Raw genomic sequence first — 20,755 nt, 5'->3', positions numbered from 1 at the left:
AGTAACAGAGCACTGTGAGCAGCCATGTGCCTTCTGGGAACCAATCTCTGGTCCTCTGCAAGAGCAGCAAGCACTCTTAGTTGCTGATTCATCTTTCCAGTCCCCAATTTTAGCTCTTTTTAACGAAGAGGTTGTCTGAATAATCTAACCTGCTATTACTTGAAAGTGAAAAATTCCTGGAACTTGTAACTTGAAGGCTTAATTTAATTCTACTGTCTCTTTACTCTCGAGATCATGAAATAGCCATGGAATGTTTAATTCTCTGTACTACTAGTGCAAACTCCACCCATCAGTCACTATTTAATGTAAGAACCACAGAATGCTAAGAGTTCAAAAGGTTGTAGAGTCAACATTTAGTCTCTCAATTCAAAGACCAAGCATCCAAAGTTCAAAGTGTAGGCATCTCAAGCTCCACAGTAAGCAGACATCTAATACAATAATTACATGTATTATGTAGAAACGGAAGGGGATTACTGGGTTACTGCACTGTCATTTGTACATCTAAAATGTCAGTAACTGCTAGATTCATGTGCTACATTACCTTACTCTGATATTCAGGTACAGTCACATTTCATGTTGTCCAGTGCATATAGCTGGACAGAGCCAGCAACTCTTGCCCGATCAGAAAGCCTACTCTCAATTTCAGGGTCATCCTGGTCTTATCTTAACAAATAAAGCAATGGCCAAGACTCTTTTGCATTCCTATTACCTGTTGTCGCAAGGACAATGTGTGGGCCACTCCCATAACTGAGGCTGGCTATCTTTTTGCCAGTTAAAAAGTCCACTCTCCGAGGCTCAATGGTGCTCTGAACATCACCTACCCCGAGACAGCCGCTGCAGTTTGTGCCAAGTACAAAAATCTGTGGAAAAACCACTGTCAGTTCACAGAGGTCTATTTCTGACAAGCCTATAAATTACCACAGGCAGTTTTCCCAGAAATTCTATAATGTACTTATAGAATAAATACAACTTAACTTTCCATGCTTTTGTCTAAAGACTTTATTCTTAGTTCCCCAAGGGTTTCAATTTAATAGATCCATTACTAAAAACATGGGTGACTGAGTATTTTTCTTCAAAATTACCTCATCATTGACCGTAGTGTATAAAACTTCATTGCCAGCACTGCCAAAGACACAAGCCTGACGAATTAACTGCAATTCTTCCTCAGAACAAAGGGAAAAAATTGGCCACTTTCCCACATCTAACATCTTCAACGATGACAGGGTAGCCTGTACTGGCTGAAAAGGAAAAAAAGATGTATGTGCTGAGACAACCAATAAAAAAAATGTTCTGTTCCTTTGATTTCTGTAGACAGTTAAACTGGTTTAAAGAGGAACAACCCATTATCTGTTTGGCTTCTGTTTCTAAGAGTCCCTCACAGATGCAGAACTGCCCACAGCCCAGATCCTTCAGTGGAGCCCTCAGAACCAGGTGCCAAATAGAATTAGGTATCACCTATGACTTTTCCTCAGACATCTGGATCATCTAAGGCTGGGCCATGGGAAACTAAATGTTAGGAAGGCTTTAAATATTGGCTATGGCTTAAACGTAGCTGTGGAAAAAATATAAGGTGGGTCCATTAAAGCAGGTAAAGGCTGGAGGCAGAAGAATGGTCACTTCAGCATCTGTTCCCTTGATTGTAACAAAACAAGCTTTGGAACAGAACAAAGCTGAAGGCGACACCAGGGAAATGACCCAAAGGTTTCAGCTCCTGGGCAAGCTTCACCTGGCCCTGTTTGAAGAGCTGCTGGGTTTCCTCTTCCCCAACTCAGGTCTGGGAATGTTAGCAAGAAATATCCAGAAAGCATATGTGCTAATTTGCAAGGACAGCCACACTAGGTGGCCTAAACAATAGAAGTATACTGTCTAACAGTTCTGGAGACTAAGAGTCCCACATCAAGGTGTCAGCTAGCTTGCTTCCTTCCAAGGGCTATCACGGATGGACAGCCCAGGGTCCACCTCTTGACTTGCAGAGGGGAGTCTGTCTTCTAATTGTTTGAACTACGTGCCTTGTATGTGTATCTCTGTGTCCAAAATTCTTCTTCTAATAAACATACCAGAAAGACTGGATTAGGACCAACCTTAATGACCACCCCTTAACTAAGTTAATTATATCTTCAATGACCCCATTTCCAAATAAACTGCACTCTAAAATCCTGGGTGTTGGAACTTCAGCACATGAATTCTGAGGGTCACAATCAAACCCCTAAGAGTTTATGCTAATATTAAGAGCATGTGTCCTCCCTTGGGGTGTGTGTACATCATGAACTGGTCTTACAAGATTACTCATTTGAACACTGGATATACTTAACTTTTGAATGTTTTAAATATATTATAAATATGTTTGTAATAGCCAATATGCCATCAAATGGCATGTCTGGACACTGTCTAGAATGATGACCAAACTCAGATTTAATTTAAAAAAGATTCTTCTGGCCTCTTTCTCATCAGCTTTTAAATAAACCTTATTAGGAATGAGTGCTGATAGAGATCTGGACAGGCCAGCCACTTAATTTCTACAGACCTGAAAGTTTTTATCCCCTTCATCTTAGAAGTTGGTTAAAGTGTCTGAGGCAAAATTCAGCAAAGCGGCTCTTCCTAAGAACATGTCACTGCCTTATGAGTCACTGAGTTATTCCGGGGCCCCTTAAAGATTCCTGCAGAGTCAGGCTCTTTTATCACCTCAACACGGGTCCCTTGAATAAGGTTTAGAATACAGTAAGGGTTAAGTGAAAAAAATCCAAAAAGGCTGATGGATGGTTCCACATCCATTCCTAGTCCTCCTACCCAGGCTGTGTAATTCCAGTACCCTGGTTTCTCTATTCTTGCTGTCAGCTCTACTGGCCCCCACTTCTGTTTCACCTATGCAATATCACTAAACACTACTTCCAAGTTTTCACACTGAAGCTCCTTCTATCAAAGCCAACAATTCTAAACTTGAATCCAAAGTAAATTCTGCTGTGAGCAAATAATAAGGAAGTATCAACAGCAATCCCACTGAACATGAACTTACAAGATAAGCATGGCCACCACCTTGTTTTTGAAATTAACCAATCCATAGATTGGTTCTAGGACACTCTTGAATATAAACATCTTCATATGTAAAATTGTGCAGCATTTGTATATGACCCCTATACATCATCCCCCATGCTTCAATCACCTCTAGATCACTTACAATCCAAATAAAATGTAATGCCGTATGAATAGCTGTTATGCTAAGTTGTTTAAGGAACAAAGACTAAAAAACCACAAGCATCATAGGCCTAGATATGTAACACCCAAAGAGATCTCTGAGGCAAGCATTCCCAAACAATGAGAGATAGAGAGACAGAGGGTCTAATGGAGGAAGGCCCAGCAAAGTGGCCCACACATTTCATTCACATAGGATCAGTGGCCTTCAGCAAATTCAAGTTTTGCTTTTGGAAACTTTCTGAAATTTATTTCCCCAAGTATCTTCAATCTGTGGGTGGCTGACTGTATGTGGAGCCAATGGATGCAGAGGACCAACTGTACAGCTATGTTTTTAGTGGCTATTTTTTCTGAATAATGTTCATGGAACTGCTGAATGGTGTGGCTGAAGAATTCTCATTTACTACATGAAAAACCTGAAAAAGACTCAGAAAAGGGCTGGAGTGGGCTGAATGGAGTCCCTACACAAAGTAAAAATTCACATCCATGTAGAACCTCATTGGGAAATCAAGTGTTTGCAGATGTAATGAGTTAAGATGAAGAAATTCTGAAATAGAGTAGGCCCTAAATCCAATGACTAATATCCTTACAAGAAGAGAGCACAGGGCCGTTGAAATGGCTCACTGGGTCAAGGCACTTATTGTCAAACATGATGATCTGAGTTCAAGGCCCAGGACCCACCACATAGTAGGAGAAACCCAACTCTCATGTCCTCTGATCTCTGACACACACACACACACACACACACACACACACACACACAAACACACACACACACACACAAAACAATGCACTTTTTAAATTTAAAAAAAAAAAGAGCACACACAGAGATAAACAAGGAAGATCAAGTGACAATGGAGGCAAAGAATGGAGTGATGCAACGCATCACTGGTCAAGAAATAATATGGATGGCTGGGGGCCACCGGCAGGATCTAGAAGATTCTTTCTTATTCAGATTCTTTCCAATATGACACCTTGATTTCAGACTGAGAGAATAAGTTTCTACTGTGTTCAGCCACCTAATCTGTAGGAACAGGAACGTTACAACAGTCCTAAGAAATGAGTACATATTTGAAGCAGCTTGCCTCCGCTAACAACAGCACCTGTGAGTTAGTGGCAGCGCTCTTCTGATGCCATGTTCTCCCACTTACTAAATCTGGAAAATCCTAAGACCCTGTGCCAGGAATGGCACCATCTATTTTCAAATATGGGGCAGCAATGACTGGCTCTTCTGTTCAGTTTTGAAGTGTTAATTATTGTTTCTTCAATGACTTTAATTACCAATGCATTAAAAAAAAATAGTACCGGTGGGTATTCTTTGCAAGACAAACTTGATTTGGAATTTGGCATTGTTTTTAAATCTCACAAATACAGGAAGCTACAATTATATGAAAGTATATAAGCAAGTCCCTGTTTTTATTTTAAGTATTTCAGGAAACTAGACTTCATACAGTGATAATTATGTTAACTTAGAAATCAAAGACTTCCTATTTAATTTTTTTTTTTCCTGAGAGACATCTTGTTTACTAGAAGAATGATTTACTCAAGGCTAGGATACAGAAAACTGTACTATGCTAGATTTCAGTCCAAATTTCTAGTTTAAATTACCTACCTCTTTATATCATGAAGTAATATTATTTTCTACAAGGTCCCCCCCTCCCTAATTTTATATATATATATAAAAAATTTATGTATGTATTTCCCCTCTACATTTCAAGAAGAGCAAAGTGTGGAAGGTGGCCTAACAGACATGTTATTCTGTTTTATCTTCAGTTTTTATATTATCTCTAGTCTTGACAATAATCAGGACATAGATTTCACTATCTTCATTTTATAGGAGGAAACTGAGACATAGAAAGACCTCATAATCCTACAAGATCAGTACGTTCAGGGAGACCAGAGAGAAGCTGATCTTTCTACACATCACCTGACTTCCAAGTGAAAAGTTCCCACAGGATGCAGTAATGGAGGCCTAGTGTCTGTGCACATCTGCGCTGTCCTCACAGAGCCCCTAATGTCTGTTTGGCATGGCAGGTGTCAAGATGCAACGACTGATTACTATACCTTGGTTGCTTTTCCTTTCAGGCATATTTTTGGATTTTATTCTGCCCTGCTAACAAAATCAAGTGGCTTATACCAAGAACCATGTAAATTCCAACCAGCTCCTAAACACTTGTCTGAAAGTCATTAGAGCTGAACTATCCCCTTGGCAAACTTAAACAAGTATCTATAGTACCCAGCCCATGATTTTTTGACTACTAGATTCCAATGTTTCTGCGAGTTCCATGTAACCTGTAGTCTATTTATTTACTGAGATGCTACTGATGGAAATATCAGATATAATAGTATTATTGAGCTAAAGGCACAAAAGTAAGATCTAACCATTCCCTCCCAAGAGCTCACAGTCTAAAGGAAAATAGCTACAAATAGCCTAGGTACACCAGACATGTAAAAATTAGCTAGATGCTAAATAACAGTCATCACAAATCCACTTTTTTAAGTCGGGGGGGGGGAACTATTACACAAAGAACTAATTATTTATAAAATATATATTTTTTAGTTTTATTGAGAAAATATATAATAGTAGTCTCTGGAATTTTAGTATTTTTGTTCACAGAAAAACAAAACAAAACAAAACTGTATTCTGTCCAGGGCACTCATGAGATTGTCAAGAGTGTCGAGAGTCCCCACTGAGCATTTGAGGAGCCTAGACTGTATGTGAACCATTCTGCATGCAAGAGATATCTGTGCAGGTGTCCCCACCCCAACTGCTCTGTGTTCCACTGTCAGGTGAGGGACTGGCTGAAATGCTAGGCATGAGCAAGACAATGTGGGGAATTGAACATTTCGAGGAAATAAGAACCTGTTAGTACTCATCAGTAAGACTGTGTCCCTCAAATTCAGCCCTAGTATGGCCCAGGTACTCTCCTGGCAACACATGCCATTGCCTGAGGTGATAATTACCCAGGCCAGTGTTCTTGTACTTAGTCCACATCCCATCTACCAACCCTACCTGTAGCTATCATCTTTTTCGGAAATGCAAGATAATGAGATTTTAATGTTTATACCAAAGGAAACATAAAAGGAAATACACCTGTCATAAAATTAGCAATGCATCTTATCAGTCCTTTGAGTTGTTCCTGCTATGAACATACTTCTGCATCTACATGAGGAAGGATGATCACACTGCATACGATCACAGAAAACCATCAATTGTCACAATTTAGTTTAAAATACAGTCTTTATAAACAGAATTGAAATGGCATGTTGGGTATGCCTAGCAAAACAAGGCCTAAAAAGATGCCAACACCTCATCTTTTGAGGATTTCCTAGGGCTATAAAACACTTTGTATATAAGGGAATTTCACTGATTCTGTGGGTCCATTTGTTTAATTTTATGAAATCTGTTTCAAGGACAAATTGGGAATTTTTCTATTAACATTTAAAAAAGAAATTTTTTTTTATGTGTATGAGTGTTTTGCCTACATGTGAGTGTACCATGTGCATACAATGCCCATGGAGGCCAGAAGAGAACATCAGATCCCCTGGAACTGGAGTTACAGAAGGTTGCTGGGTGCTGGGAATCGAACCTGGATCAAGAGCAGCCAGTGCTCTTAACTGTTGAGCTATCTCTCCAGCCCCTCTATTAACACTTTAAAAAAACTGTGTATGTGTCTGCATAAGTATGTACACATGTATGAGCAAATGCATGTTTGCAGAGGCCAGAAGAAGGCTACAGGTCCCCTGAGGCTGGAGTTATAGGTGGCTGTAAGCAGTACAATGAGGGTTCTGGGAACTGAATTCAGATCCTCTGAAAAAGCAGCCAACACTCTTAACCCTTGAGCCATCTCTCCAGTCCTCTATTAACCTTTTCTAAGTCTCTCAAGCTCTATCATTAGTTTCTAAGCTACTTTTATAAATTCCTACAAGGGCTTACACACTTTATGTCAGCATGTGGTAAAACTGTGGTTGAATTTCAGAAGTTTTGCTGTTCTGTATACTGTGATGATTTTATATAATCATTTATACCTTAAAGAAAGTAACAGTTAATATTAACTGTTTTATGAGGATGAGCAGATATTCTGTAATTTCAGTGTAACAACCTAAGATAGCAATCAACAGGCATGCTGAAAGATGCAAAACTTAGCATCAATTGGATACTGGGTGGACTTAAGCTAGTTGACTATAACATTCAGATGTGATGGACAAGAATAAATTAAAGAGTATGATGACGGAAAGCATATCCTTTATATGTTTTAATATTTTCAATATTTGAGAGAAACAAACTTTATTCAGAGCATTTTACATGGTATCGCCTGTGAGCATAGGCCTATGTTCCTTCTCAGGGAGCCCTTTCTCAACACCTCAAGTGATATCCGCTCCGTGCTGGCCCCTTCAGCATTCCTATATCCCCCAAATATTTATTCATTGGCATCTCAGATAAGATACTGTGAGCCTCTCTAGGGAGATTTATTATATTATCTCACCTCTTCCCATCAGGTGAACAAAGGTACTTGACAAAGTGTGTTTCATGCAACAGAATATGCATGCTGCAAGGACATGCTTTTTTCTAACCTTGCCACTTTCTCCATAGAAAAGAGGAAGTTCTTCTTCCATATGGACTCAGTTCTCTGCAGTCCCTGAGGAAAAAGTATGTGGTAAAATCAGAAGCCCATGTCAGATGAAACTATACAGAAAATTACTTTACTTCTAAGCCAGGTGTGGTGACATATACCTGAATTCCCCCAGCACTTGGGAGTCTAAAGCAAGCAGACTGCTTGAGCCCAGAAGAGAGAAGCTTGGACAACAAAGTAAGATCTTGCATCAAACAAACATGTATAAAGTTACTTCTAAAAAACAGGGAAAATAAGTTCAAATATGGTGAAGGGGTGATAAAGGAATTAAGCTTTTGAAAAGCATGGAAGTTAACAGCTATAAACTCTGCAGGTTGTTGACACTGTTCAGGAACTCTAAGGCTCATCTGGCTGAGGTTTGGAAAAGTACTCCTGGCAGCAGTGCGTGCCTTCTGTCTACAAGGAAATAAGTAGAAATTTTCATCTCACAAATGACTTTCTATTGGTAAGGAAAAATAAATTCTAGACCTTGGGTAACTTTTCTCTGGGACTGGAAAGTTCCAAATCACCGTGAAGACCAAACTTATCAATTCTCAGCTCCTGAAGAATGTATGATTTGCTAAACTGGAAAAAAAAAAAAAAAAGGAGAAATGAATGAAAAAGATGAATGAATGAATGAGTGAATGAACCAATGAATGAATGAATGACTTTGTTATCCTGGACTTTAACAACAACAAAGAAGTCTGAAACAATAGCCATCAAGTAAGTATGCAGCAAGAACATGAATGTCCTTTCCTTAATAACTCCTCATCACATCAAATTGACAGCAGAATGTCTGCACTGTGTATAGTTCAACTGTTAAAAAGAACTATCCCATGGCTTAAAATAAATATAAAATCAGTTGACTCAAACTTTATTTAGCCACATTCATTGCTGTCTAATTTTTTAGGCTGGATCCTATCTAAACACGATCTAGATTTCAAGTACTAACATCAGAACAAATTATCTGGTGCTTGCTACAATAGTGCTAGAACTTCAAAAACATAGATTAAAAACAGTCAAAATGGGGTCAAGTGTTATCATGTCCCTTTAGCAATGTTTGATATGTCCTTCAAGATGTTTTTTCAATTGTAAGTAGGTTTCTCACAATATAAGGAACGATGTTTTCAGAAAATCCTTAATTTAGAATGATGGCAACAAACAGCAAATCATTATTTCTAATGTTTGGAAAGAGAAAACATATACTTCTTTGAAACAGGATACTTGGTTGCTGGGGATAAAGCTCAATGGCAAACCACTGGCCTAACAAAAAAATAAAATAAAATCACTTGAATTTTTTCACTTGTAAATTTTGAAGACTTGATCTGGTTGACAATATGGGAAGATAATTTTGTCATATATATAATCAATATGACACATTATACCACTTAAGCGGATCTGCTGAAATCCCAATTTTCTCTAAATCACAGATGATCATGCCAAGGATGGTGGTTCTGGATTAGCCAAATGGGTGGGGCCCTTTCTTCTCTACAATTCCTCGAGTCTTTTGTTTTCAACATCATTAATGGCCTTTTTCACACATTCTGCCTCAGGTGAGTTATTCCCAGATGATTTATTGTCTCTATTAATTTGCAAACTCTTTCAGAAAGGAGACCATGATTTTTTCATTACTATAACCACAAGGACATGTGACAGAGTAGAGAACATGGTATTTTGTATTTGGCACCAGCCTGTCTGCTGAGTCCTTTTCTGATTTTTTTCCCTCCCTAGTGCTGGAATCAACCCCAGGGCCTTGTACATGCAGGTCAAGCATTCCACCACTAAGCTACCACCTCTTCTCCCTCACACTTTGCCTCATTCTAGCTGGAAAGACTTTTTCCATATCTAACTCAAACTTTACTAGAATGAGAAATTTAAAAAGAGAGATTGGGCTTGGCGGGCGTGGCTCAAATAGTAGAACACCTGCCCAGTATGTGTGAGGCCCTAGCTTCAATGCCAGTATCACAAAAATAGAAAAAAAGAAAGCAGGAAAGAGGGAGAAGAATAGAGGAAGAAAATAGAAGGACGGGAGTAGAGGAAAAGAATTCAAAGGCGTGCAGGGGTTGGGGGAGTAATGGAGAGAAGAAAAAGGAAACAAAGTACAAAGGTAACTGGGCTCACCATCCTTAGCCTCTGGTTCCTAAGGGAAGGGAAACTTTAAATGTTCAGGGACTAGGAATCCCAAGTTTTAAGTAGAAAAAGAAATTACTTTCTCAGTGTCTTTGATCACATACGAATATAATAAACTCTTTAGAAATGGTAAGAAAATAGACCATTCTGCATACCAAAATAGCCAGGTTAAAACTTAATTACATGTGTAGCACATGGAAATTAACACATTCAAAGAATGGCATTTATAAGACTCAATTTGGATTACCTATAACAGTAACAATTTCATGTTCACTGTTCATATTCAAAATTTAAAAAAAAATTTAAGTCTAATTACTAATATAAAATGATATAAGCACATTTTCTAGTTTTATAGAAAATGGTCGACTCGTTTTCATTAACAATGTCACATAAACATAACAGTGAAAACTCATTTCCTCAATTTTTACTATTTGAGGATAGTGTTAAGAGTTTACTTACAGTTGTTTACTTAGTTGTCTTATTCTGTTATCTGCATGATTCTTACTACATTATGATCAATATCATAATACTGCATCAATATATATTTGCTTTTTTAAAAAATATAGAGATTTAAAGCATCTCTAATATATATATTAGAGAGAGGGAGAGGGAGAGGGGGAGAGGGAGAGAGAGAGAGAGAGAGAGAGAGAGAGAGAGAGAGAACATCTATGATGTGATGAACCAGCATTCTAAACTACAACAGTAACAATAACGCGTAAACAGTGACATGTGAAGTGTAGGTCAGTATCTCATTTAATTTTTACAATATCTACACAAATAGAGGTGTAAGATGTAATCACTCCCTCCAATTTATGAGCATTTCAATAACTTGACCAACAATAACCAATCAGATCAGAGTTAGAATTAAACCCAGAGGGCTTCTATAGCTATTGCTCTTAGACTCTCTCAGCAGGCATGGCCAATCTGTTACCCACCAGTCACATAGCATGAGGCCAGTGACAGCCACGAATATGACCCAACCAAAGTTGTAAACTTAGTTAAACATTATGGTTTTTTTCTTTGTCTGTTTGTTTGTTTTGGCAATTTCTGTAACTCGAGTGGTTCTCCAGTGTGAGCTCTGGAGATGATGACATCATCTCACAATGTCAAAGGTTGACACTCATGCTTGTACAAGTAGGGATGATGTAAGGTTTCTGTGTACATTCCAAATACTTTTATACTGAATACCTAGGAAAAGCCCCTCCAAAAGCATTTGTACCTTACTGCTTTAAAGTTCTGTAGCCCCAGATTCAGTCATCTTTAATCGTGTTCCTTTTGGAGCCTTGTGAAGTTGTCTTCTAGGAAAAAGTTAGTGTGACTGAAATAAATACATAAAAAAATACTATTAGAGAAAGTCTATAAAGAGAATATACTATTTTACAAATTTAATAATTCATTATTACCTAGGAAATTTTAATATTTTATTTATTTTTATTTTATGTATATGAGTGTATTGCCTGAATATATGTACATGCACCCAAATCATGCAATGCCTGCAAAGGTTAGAAGGAGGTGTTGCCGGAACTATAGTTATAGATGGGTATTAGTTGTCATGTGGGTGATGGGAACTGAACCTAAGTCCTCTGCAAGAGCAGTCAGTGCTCTTAACTGTTGAACCATCTCTCCAGCCCCAAGGAAAAAAATATTTTTTAATTGTTATTGGCTCTCTTATGAATAAAAAATCAGTAATGGGGTGCTCAAATATAAAAATATTAAAATTTTCAAATATAACTTTCAGAGATAACATTCTATAAATTTCAAGACAGGGCTTTAACAATGTGAACACTGAAACACATGTGAAACCACAAAGAAGGGTTTTAGTTTTTTGGGTCTTGTTTAGTTTTGTTTTTGAGAAAGGTTTTCTACTATGTAGCCATAGTTGATCTGGAACTTGCCACATAGACCAACCAGGATAGCCTCAAACTCAAGATTTGCCTGCCTTTGCTTCCCAAGTGTTGGGATTAGATGTACACCACCAGTCCTGGCCACCAAAGAAAGTTTAATCTGTGCTACTTTAACAAAGAAATGAAAAGAGAAATCATATGGAATGTAAAAACCAAAGCTTTCAAACTTTTTTAAACCTGTATTTATTGAGAATTTCATACAAGCATATAATGTTTTGATCAAATCCACGCCCACTCCCTCCCCTCTAACCTCCCATATCTCCCCATCACTTTTTTCTGACAACTTTGTGTACTCTTTCTTTCTTTCCTTTTTTTTAATGGGGCTTTTTGCTACTCTAATGTTCCCCCCTCTGAAGAGGTAACCCTAAAATCTTTTAGGGATTAGATTAGATCTCCCAAATACTTTTGACATTTTTGGCCTTTGGAACAGAATATGTTGCTAAGAGACTCAAGAACATTTTGACTTTTAGCCAAGAAACTGGCTACTTTTCTTTGGAGTCTTTTTAAAACCCTAACTGCCTAGCCATTTCCTACCTCCTATTCTTATCACACCATCCTCTGAAGAGGTTACCCAAATTATCAATAGGGAATTGGGACGCAGACCGCTCTGGCTTCTTCCATGCTAAACAGGGACGCAGGGTGAGGCAACTGGAGTACCCCTTCAGTGGGTCTATCTAAAAGACTCCCAAATTGTCTAACTCTTATCACCATGTGGGGGACAGGAAGACATTTCTTTTTGTTTATTCATTTTTGAGACAAAGTCCCTTTGTATAACCCAGACTGGCCAAGAACTAATTCAATATGTAGCCCCAGGTGGCTTTGAACTCGCAATCCTCCTGCATCAGTCTCCTGTGTGCTACAATTATAGGTTTATGCCTCCTTACTCAGCAAAGGAATTCTTAAGCCATGAAAACATAAACCACAAAGACTAGTAAATCTGTGCAAAAGGGTAACATATAGATGCTGGGTTTAGTGGCACACACCTTTAATTCTAATACTTGGGAGGCAGAGGCTGAAGAGGATCTTTATGAGATCGAAGCCAGCCTAGTCTACATATCCAATTCCAGTCCAGCTGGTACTACAGGAAGACCCTATCTCGACCCCTCCCCCCCAAAAAACGGGGATGGGTAGATATGATACATCATAGGAGAACATACTTGCAACATATATAACTGACAGCTGTCAAAAGGACTAGTATCTAAAAGGACAAACATATAAGCTATTCATGGAAGAAACAAACATACACTCAAGTTCACCACAGAATTTATCACAGTGATACAACCACAATGAGATCAATCTTATCTACTAGAACTACAAGAATTAAACAGAGACAATCCCCTGATGCTAGGGAAGACAGCAAAAGACACAGCTGTACACTGCTTTAAGGAATATAAATTAATTCAGTCACTTTGAAGGACAGCTCTACAATATTTTGATCACCATAGCATCTTTAATCTTTTTTGATACATATAAGCAGCTTGTTATGGTTTGATCTCAAACATGTTCCAAAAACTAATATGTTAAAATTTTGGTTCCTAGAGCAGAAGAATTCAGAGGTGGGGCTTGGGAGGTGATGGATTGTGAGGGCTCTAACCTCTTCAATAAATGAATCCACTGCTGGACTTGTAGCTTATGATGGAAACTTCAGGAGGTAGTGCCTGGATGGAAGATGTAGGCTATAGGGGGGGCATGCTGAGGAAGGGTATACTTTATCCTTGGCCCTTCCCCTCTCTCTTTGTTTCAAGGCTGCTATGAAGTGAACAGCTCCGCTCCACCATGTGCTTGTACTAGGATGCTCTGCCTCCCCACAGGCCAAAAGCAGTAGGGACAAGCAACCATGGACCAAAACCTCTGAAACTGTGAGCCAAAATAAAGGTTTTCTCCTTTCAAAGTGTTCAACACAGACATTTTGTTACAGCAACACAAAGCTAGTATATAATTGAAACAAAAATTTCATAAAATAACTCTTATCCCTCTTACATGAGATGTTAATGGATATTTATCACTGTCTATACAATGCTCTGCTTCTCTGTCCTCTATCCTATTTCAACTCATTCTATTTTAATATAAAAGAAAATGCTGTTAAATGACTTCAAGATCACTAATAAGCTCCATAGCTTAAGAAACTGAGCTAGAGGCTGGGAGTGTAGCTCCGTGGTAGAGTGCTTGCCTGGCATGCCAAAGCCCTGGGTTCAATCCTTAATACCATCTTTAAAAGTAATGAAGAAAAAAAAAAAAAAAGAAAGAAAAACTGACCTTGGTGAACCCTAGGGCATATACAAAGTTGTTTGCAAGAGCAAAAATAAACAAAAATCCTAATAACTAGTAAACAGAATTGGTCAACATAATCTATCAACAGAATCGACAAACTGCAGAATAAACATACAGCAATTAAAACTTTCTAGACTGAACAATATAGAATAATCACCATGTCACGAAATAATACATAAGATATACCACTTGCTAAGGTTTTAAAAACATGCAGAAATGGCCTCATTTAATGGATTGCAACCCTCATAATGTATATCAACACAGTTTTCCTCATTTTGTTTAAAAGTAATAAAAAACGGTGTTTTTTGTAGACTCTCAACCGTACTTGATCCTTCAATTGTAACACAAACAGAAAATGAGAAGACAAGGGCCTGCAGCAGGAGCGCCTGCCTCTGATCTCTGCCTTTGGAAGCCCCAAACTGGGCACTCAAGACCAGTGTCTCAAAGTTTCCCAAGAGTAAGTATTAAAGGCAAATAAATATCAACTAAGGTCATCTGTTACATGGTATTCCTTATTCCAGCTGTTTTCCCACACCAATGTAGTTCAATAATTTATTTCTAAATTATCCTATTTGGATATTATCTAATAGTATCTAAGTTATTAACAGAAAGATAATTCCTATTTGAATACATTGTATTCTGAGTTTTCTCTACACAACTGAATACTAGCAGACAAAAAAGACAGTCCTTATGACAAATATATCAATTTCTAATCCTGACAGAGAACAGAATAACTCATGTCCCAGTACAAAGCACAAAAAAAAAATAAGCAGTCTGTACATACTATACTGTTGGTGAAACATTCAGCATTAATCAGTGTGTCTGTAACACAATGTGTCATACTACTTGGAAATAACTGACCTACAAATGAGGTAAGCTGATTATAGGACACATTCATTTGCCTAATTCATTTGACAAATACTGATTTATTGCCTGTAGTAGGCACTGAGTGGAAAGCAAACATGTAAAAAGAACAAACACACTAATGTAGAAATAGCATATCCAGCTCTTAGGTGCTTGTGCCCACACTACCAACCTGCACATGGGCCTTAAGACCTTCTGAATGCTGATATTTATCAGACATGATCCCAGAAGAAAAGGGAGGAAAAGGGGAATTGCAGGGAAATCCAAGCGTTACTTTGAAATTCAATTTCATGAGGTCAATTCTAAAGTCATGTTTGAGGAACATAATGTATAAACAAAGTTTCCTCGCAATATATAACTCAATGTTATTAATAAATTCTCCCATCTGAGCTAGTTAATGATGACGTTTGCCTAATCAAAGAAATGGAAGGTTAAACAAAACTGGTCTTGCGGGCCCCAGCAGAGCTTACACTTATCAGTGTGTTAATGAGCTACAGTGCAAGTCAATGGGGGTAATGATGGTCCCAAGTACGTGCTCTGCTGAGTCATTAGGGTCTTTCATTAGTGTCATTCTTAAGTTATACATAATACAAATATATAAATAAAACATGACCTCAACTGTCACTTGCAGAAAAGAACAGTGTTGGCTATAATATAAAATAATCCTCTTGAATGAGATGTTGGTAATGAAAAACAAGTAGTAATAAGACACCTAAACAGATGCTAATTAAAAGAAGTGATTTTATATAAGCAGATTAATAAAACTAAAAGTACAATGAGAACTGGGGAACACTCTAGAAGGAAGGAATTCTGCCATATTTATGAAAAGCAGTACACCAATGTTGTAGAACACAGTTGCTATTTCAGTTATTTCTTTGTAAAAAGGTTCCAAAATTTTACCAAAAGTGTTGAGTGAAGCAAACTGGTCCAAAGAAATTCTGTAATTAGTCTGAAGACATTACTGAGCTCCTCAGCACTGACGGTAAAAAATAGTACCTTCAAATAGAAAAATTATCAACATAAACTACAAATACAGGTTTAGTTATTACATGAGCCACTACTTGAGAGTCATTTTTAAGTCCATTTGAAATTTAGTTCCTAGTAGATCCTAACACATATATTAAATAGTATCCTTAACTGTTAAGTCAATCTTGGCCCCAGAGCATGATTCCTTGAACATGGTAGGCTCATTTCCTCATGGGATTCCTTTTGTTCAGTATACATTTGGCATAATACAAAAAATTTTAAGAGTAGCTATTGTCCACTGATACTTACTAATTCAAAATTGTCCATGGGGGGTGGTGACACATAATACATATTAGCTCAAGTTAGATTAACAAAACTGATGGTATCAAAGAACACATACCAGTGTCAGAATAATGTTGAAAAAAAAAATGGTTTCAATTTCCTGAAGAACTTCATGTTGTTAGGATGGGGTCAGGATACGAATGAGGCATATGCTCCTTCCAGATCAGGAAAGTTAAAAGGATCACACCTAGCCTCCCAACCGTGGACAATATGAACATCCTTTACTTGTCTCAAGTAGACATTTATTCCCACATGGGGCCTACCTGTTTTCAGCCTTAAACAGGAGGCCTTAACATCACTGTGCAACCTGACAATTCTGTTCCTGGTCTCCCTTTCCTGAACAATTCTATCTGTAACAATGCCAAATAAACTTTGAAAACAGGAGTATCTTATGGGCATACAATTATATGAGAATATTGTTAGGGTTCAGATAGCCCCACCCCCTCACCAACAGGGTCTCAAGGACTTCCCAAGCTCCTGAGAAAAGGGAACTGAACTGATAAGCACCCTGGTCTCTGAAGTCAAGAGAAGCAGACTTTTCTCCACTGTTTGGCCAACACAGCAGACTTCCCGTTTGATCTCTAAAGGTTTTAACAGTCTGGTTCTCCCACTCCGCCCCCCACCACCCACCCAACTTTAAAAAAAAAAAAAATCTTCCTGCCTTCTGTAGGAAGCAGAAGCCTCCCCCTTTAAAAGACCCCAGCTCATGACCCAGGGCAGACGGAATTTCCCTGCCTGGAAGGGAATCTGTCCCATGTGTTCTTTGCTAATAAACTCTATTCCGATGGAGTTTTATCTGTGTCCCAGTGCTTTCTCCTGATCAACTCTATTTGTCATAGGGCTACTTTTTACCTATCAAATATAAGTCAACTATATAATTTTCTCAGCACATCTGTAGTGGTTATCTGTTTAGTCTTTCCCATGAGAGAGAATATGGTCTCTTAATTTGCTGTGATGAGTTAACCTATAAAATCCTAATAATCTGAACTCTGTCTTATCTACACATTATAAAGGATGGTAACATCCATCACAGTGCCAGCGCCACAGCCCTAGGAAAAACAGAGTATGGAAATGAATATTTTCTCCTAAAAGGACTTTTAATTCCCCCATGAATACCATCTTTAATGTATCCTTCCCACAGTCCAGGTTGTTTAAAACTGCCACCCCACCTTTGCACTCTCAATCCCTTCTCTGCTCTCTTTTTCATTTTTTATAGCTTTTATCACTTTCTGGCAAAATTGCTGAATTTTGATTGCTTATCATTTTTCACAAAATGTAACCTCAAGAGAGAAGGGATTTTTTTTTTTTAAAGGCTCTCCCTGTAGCCCCAGCTGACATGGAATTCACTATGTAGACCAGGCTGGCCTTGATCTCAGAGATCCACCTGCCCTCTGCGTCTTGAGTGCTGGAATTAAAGGCATGCACCACCATTCCAGTGAGAAGGTGTTAGGGTCCATGACTCGGTGGGTCTCTTCAGCTTTTCATTCTTTGATAAATCCAAAACACCTAGGACAGCACCTGATATAAAATAAATGTCATATAAATCCAAGTTCTATGCAAAAGTCTCTCTACAGTGAGAGTGAGTCCAATCTAGCTCACACAATTAACAAATGCCTTCTAGGTGCTGATTATGGGCACAACACAGGGAATGATACCAGTGTCTAATATAAGATATCAGTGCTAAAAGGCCCACAGTAGAAGAGGCTCAAGAACCAGAGCAATGGCTATTTTAGATGGCACAGCTCTAAAATGATACAGCTGTTTCAAGATGTAAAGTCTGGTGCCACAGTGATTGTGGATCATGGAGGTAACAGGAAATACACTGGCCCTGGAATGAAGGTGCAGTTGGAATGCCCTAAAACAGCAAAGCCTGCATGGTGGGAGTGGAGTGTTCAGGATACATGTACTTCTAGTTGCCCTACTTGCACCTAGTGATATGTACATAGCACCTAGAATAGAAAATGCAGATGTTCTTTTCATTTGTGTACTCAGTCTCCAACTGTTTATTCTATTCCAGCCTCCAAATGCCCATCCCAGCACATAGACTGCAAGGCACACAAGAAATGTCATTGTTAGAACTCTTCACGGTAGCCCCTGACCTCTTCAAACTGACTAACCCACATGCCACTACCCAGTAAGGTGTAAAACTAAGCAAGGACTTACTACCAAGAAGGTGCAAAACTAGAGGGCTCAGTGACCGTTAAACAATTATCCTTTTCAAATCCCTTTCAAATCTAGAGGAAAGAGCAAAGTTCTACAGCACTGTTTTGTGAAGTCAACCACTTTTGTTCAGCTCTGACAAAGATTAAGTCATCAAGTAACCATCCAGACAGGAGGAAAGGCATTCTAAAGAAAGACACAAATGCCCCCACGTTTAGCTATCAGGCAATGGACCTCAAGGGAACTGGGACAAGAGCTGAGAAAAGGACGGGCCAATCATGTACAAGTCCATAACTTCACCAGGCCTGCTTAGCTATGCACACGTCTTGCCTTCTATTTAAACCTAAACCTCAAATCTGGACGTCTAACAGAGGGTGAGAGGGTCACTGTACCTCTTCCTTTGTTCCTCTTCCCAAGGTGCCCATATTGAATAAATCTCTGTTTTCACTATTACTTGTGTCTTCAATTGGCCTACTGAGGCCCAGCCTAGTTTGTTAGGGCTATCAGAGTCCGGACTCTGATTGTAAAAACTCCGGTAATGTGCTAAAAGCACGTCTGCCACATATCCTTTGTTACTGTCCTGGGTTAAACCTTCGCCTCGTACAGAACAAAAGAAAAAAAGCAACCTATTTCCAACTCGGGCAGGAAGTTCTATCTCTTAACAAGGCGGACTATTCGGAAAGTTTTCAACCTCTAAAACCTTCCACTTCCGGGCTAAGCAGAGCAATACCTTCCGGCTTCAAAACCACAGGAACAACAGCTTTGGATAACAAAGGCAGATCCCTGCGCTGTCCCTCCACTTCGGTACCAAAGGTCTAAAACACAATTTCCATGGAATCAGCGAGGCGCTTCCGGGACTGGGGGTTAAAGGGAAAGTCTGAGGACTCGGGAGACACGGGTGGAGGCGGTCCAAATGCAAGCAACATCGGCAGCACTGGCTGTGTAGGGTAGAAATGGATGGAGACACTGAGGCAGGAGACCCGGCACCGGTCCCCGCCAGCTGGAAGCGGAAACCCGTGAGAGGTCATTACTTTGGGGCTAGGCCTAAAGGGACCCCAGCCCAGGCTTTTGCGCATGCGCAGGGCTCCATAACCCCAGGGTCGGGGAGCGGCCGGGAACGCAGAACTACCCACACCAGCCGCTCTTTCGGGCTCGCGCGTGCGCAGCCAGGCGTGGGCCTGCGGCCTGGGTAGGATGGCGCCGCGAAGCAGCGTGCCCAGGCCCCGCAGCGGCTGGCGCACATGCGCGGCGACGCCTAGGCCCGATGCTCGGTGTGGCTCTCTGGCCAGGACCTTCGTGGCGCTCGCAGGGCGCGGTAGGCGGTCGGGGGAGGCGCGGCCCCCGAGAGGAATCGATAGCGCCCCCGGGGCGTCCGCCGCCGCCCACCGGCCTCCCGCGGCTCGGCGCACCCGCTTACCTCCGCGCGGGCAGAGCGCGTCCGCTCTGCCTCCTGGGTAGCCCGTACTGCTCTGCCGGGGGCCCGAGCTGCGGAGCTTGGCGCCTCCCCCTGAGGCGGCAGCACTCAGCGGGCCGCGCTGGGGTCGAGCGGCGGGGAGGGAGGGGAGGGAGAGCCGGAGGCAGAGGAGGGGGCTGCGCACTCGCCCCTCCTCCGACCCCGACCCCCGCCCCTCGCCGCCGCCAGTCCGGCGGGCGGCCTCCCCAGGACCCTGTGCAGATATCTACCTTCTGTCGGGGCCAGCATTGGGGGAACTTACGGCTCTCAAGTTCTAGGTTTTCTCTTGAAGACACTGATTTTTCTGTTTGCTGAACCAAGGGTCTAATTTCATTCTGCATGTGCATGTCCAGTTTTACCAACTCTGTCTAGAAGACAGCCATCATTGTGTTTATTCGCGGACTCAAAGATCAATCCGCTTTAAAAAGAAGGGAATTGTGTCACTTGGGACGATAAGGATGAATGAACCTGAAGAACGTTATGTTCAACGAAATAAGCAGGCATAGGACAAAAACTTCCAGATCTACTTTATGTTATCTATTTTATCCCGCAAAAAAGTCTAATTAGAAGCCCTGGGTCTGTGGAAAAGGGGGAGATTGGACAGCTATTAATCAAAATTCAGGAGGAGCAAGTTAAAGAGACCTATTGAAGAATGTAGTGTCTATAGTAATTAACAATGTATATTGGAAATTGCGAAAAATTGCGAAGAGAATAGATATTAAGTGTTTTGGTTTTCGTTTTTGATACAAGGTCTCCCTATTAGCTCAGATTAGGTTCAAAACTGAGTCTTCTGCCTGAACACCACCCCCATACTTGATTTTACCATCTCATGCTATAGACATATAATATCTCCCACCCCCCCC

General features: G+C 40.0%; 1 protein-coding gene across 15 annotated transcripts in view; it reads right to left on the bottom strand.

The window, feature by feature from the left end:
- Rcbtb2 (RCC1 and BTB domain containing protein 2) overlaps window positions 1–20,175 on the bottom strand; it is a 45,818-nt gene extending 25,643 nt beyond the window's left edge. Inside the window, exons 1-6 of one of the 15 annotated variants that reach the window (XM_017795915.2) lie at window positions 20,155–20,175; window positions 11,152–11,250; window positions 8,292–8,387; window positions 7,765–7,829; window positions 1,083–1,238; window positions 710–860 (exon numbers count right to left, since the gene is read on the bottom strand). In XM_017795915.2, the coding sequence (XP_017651404.1) occupies window positions 710–860; window positions 1,083–1,238; window positions 7,765–7,806 (349 nt within the window). In that variant the 5' untranslated portion in view covers window positions 7,807–7,829; window positions 8,292–8,387; window positions 11,152–11,250; window positions 20,155–20,175. Of the gene's footprint in view, window positions 1–709; window positions 861–1,082; window positions 1,239–7,676; window positions 7,830–7,924; window positions 7,946–8,291; window positions 8,388–11,151; window positions 11,251–13,430; window positions 13,452–18,831; window positions 19,096–19,169; window positions 19,283–19,856; window positions 20,011–20,154 lie in introns of those variants that run through there. The other 14 variants (XM_029559245.1, XM_008824359.3, XM_017795914.2 and 11 more) reach the window with 14 other exon arrangements.
- Between the last annotated feature and the right edge of the window lie 580 nt (window positions 20,176–20,755).

This window comes from Nannospalax galili, unplaced genomic scaffold, assembly GCF_000622305.1.
Source record: "Nannospalax galili isolate Female #2095 unplaced genomic scaffold, S.galili_v1.0 scaffold388, whole genome shotgun sequence".
NCBI classification, from domain to species: domain Eukaryota; kingdom Metazoa; phylum Chordata; class Mammalia; order Rodentia; family Spalacidae; genus Nannospalax; species Nannospalax galili.
The sequence above is the reverse complement of the archived record's forward strand: the minus strand, read 5'-3'. Positions and strand labels throughout refer to the sequence as shown.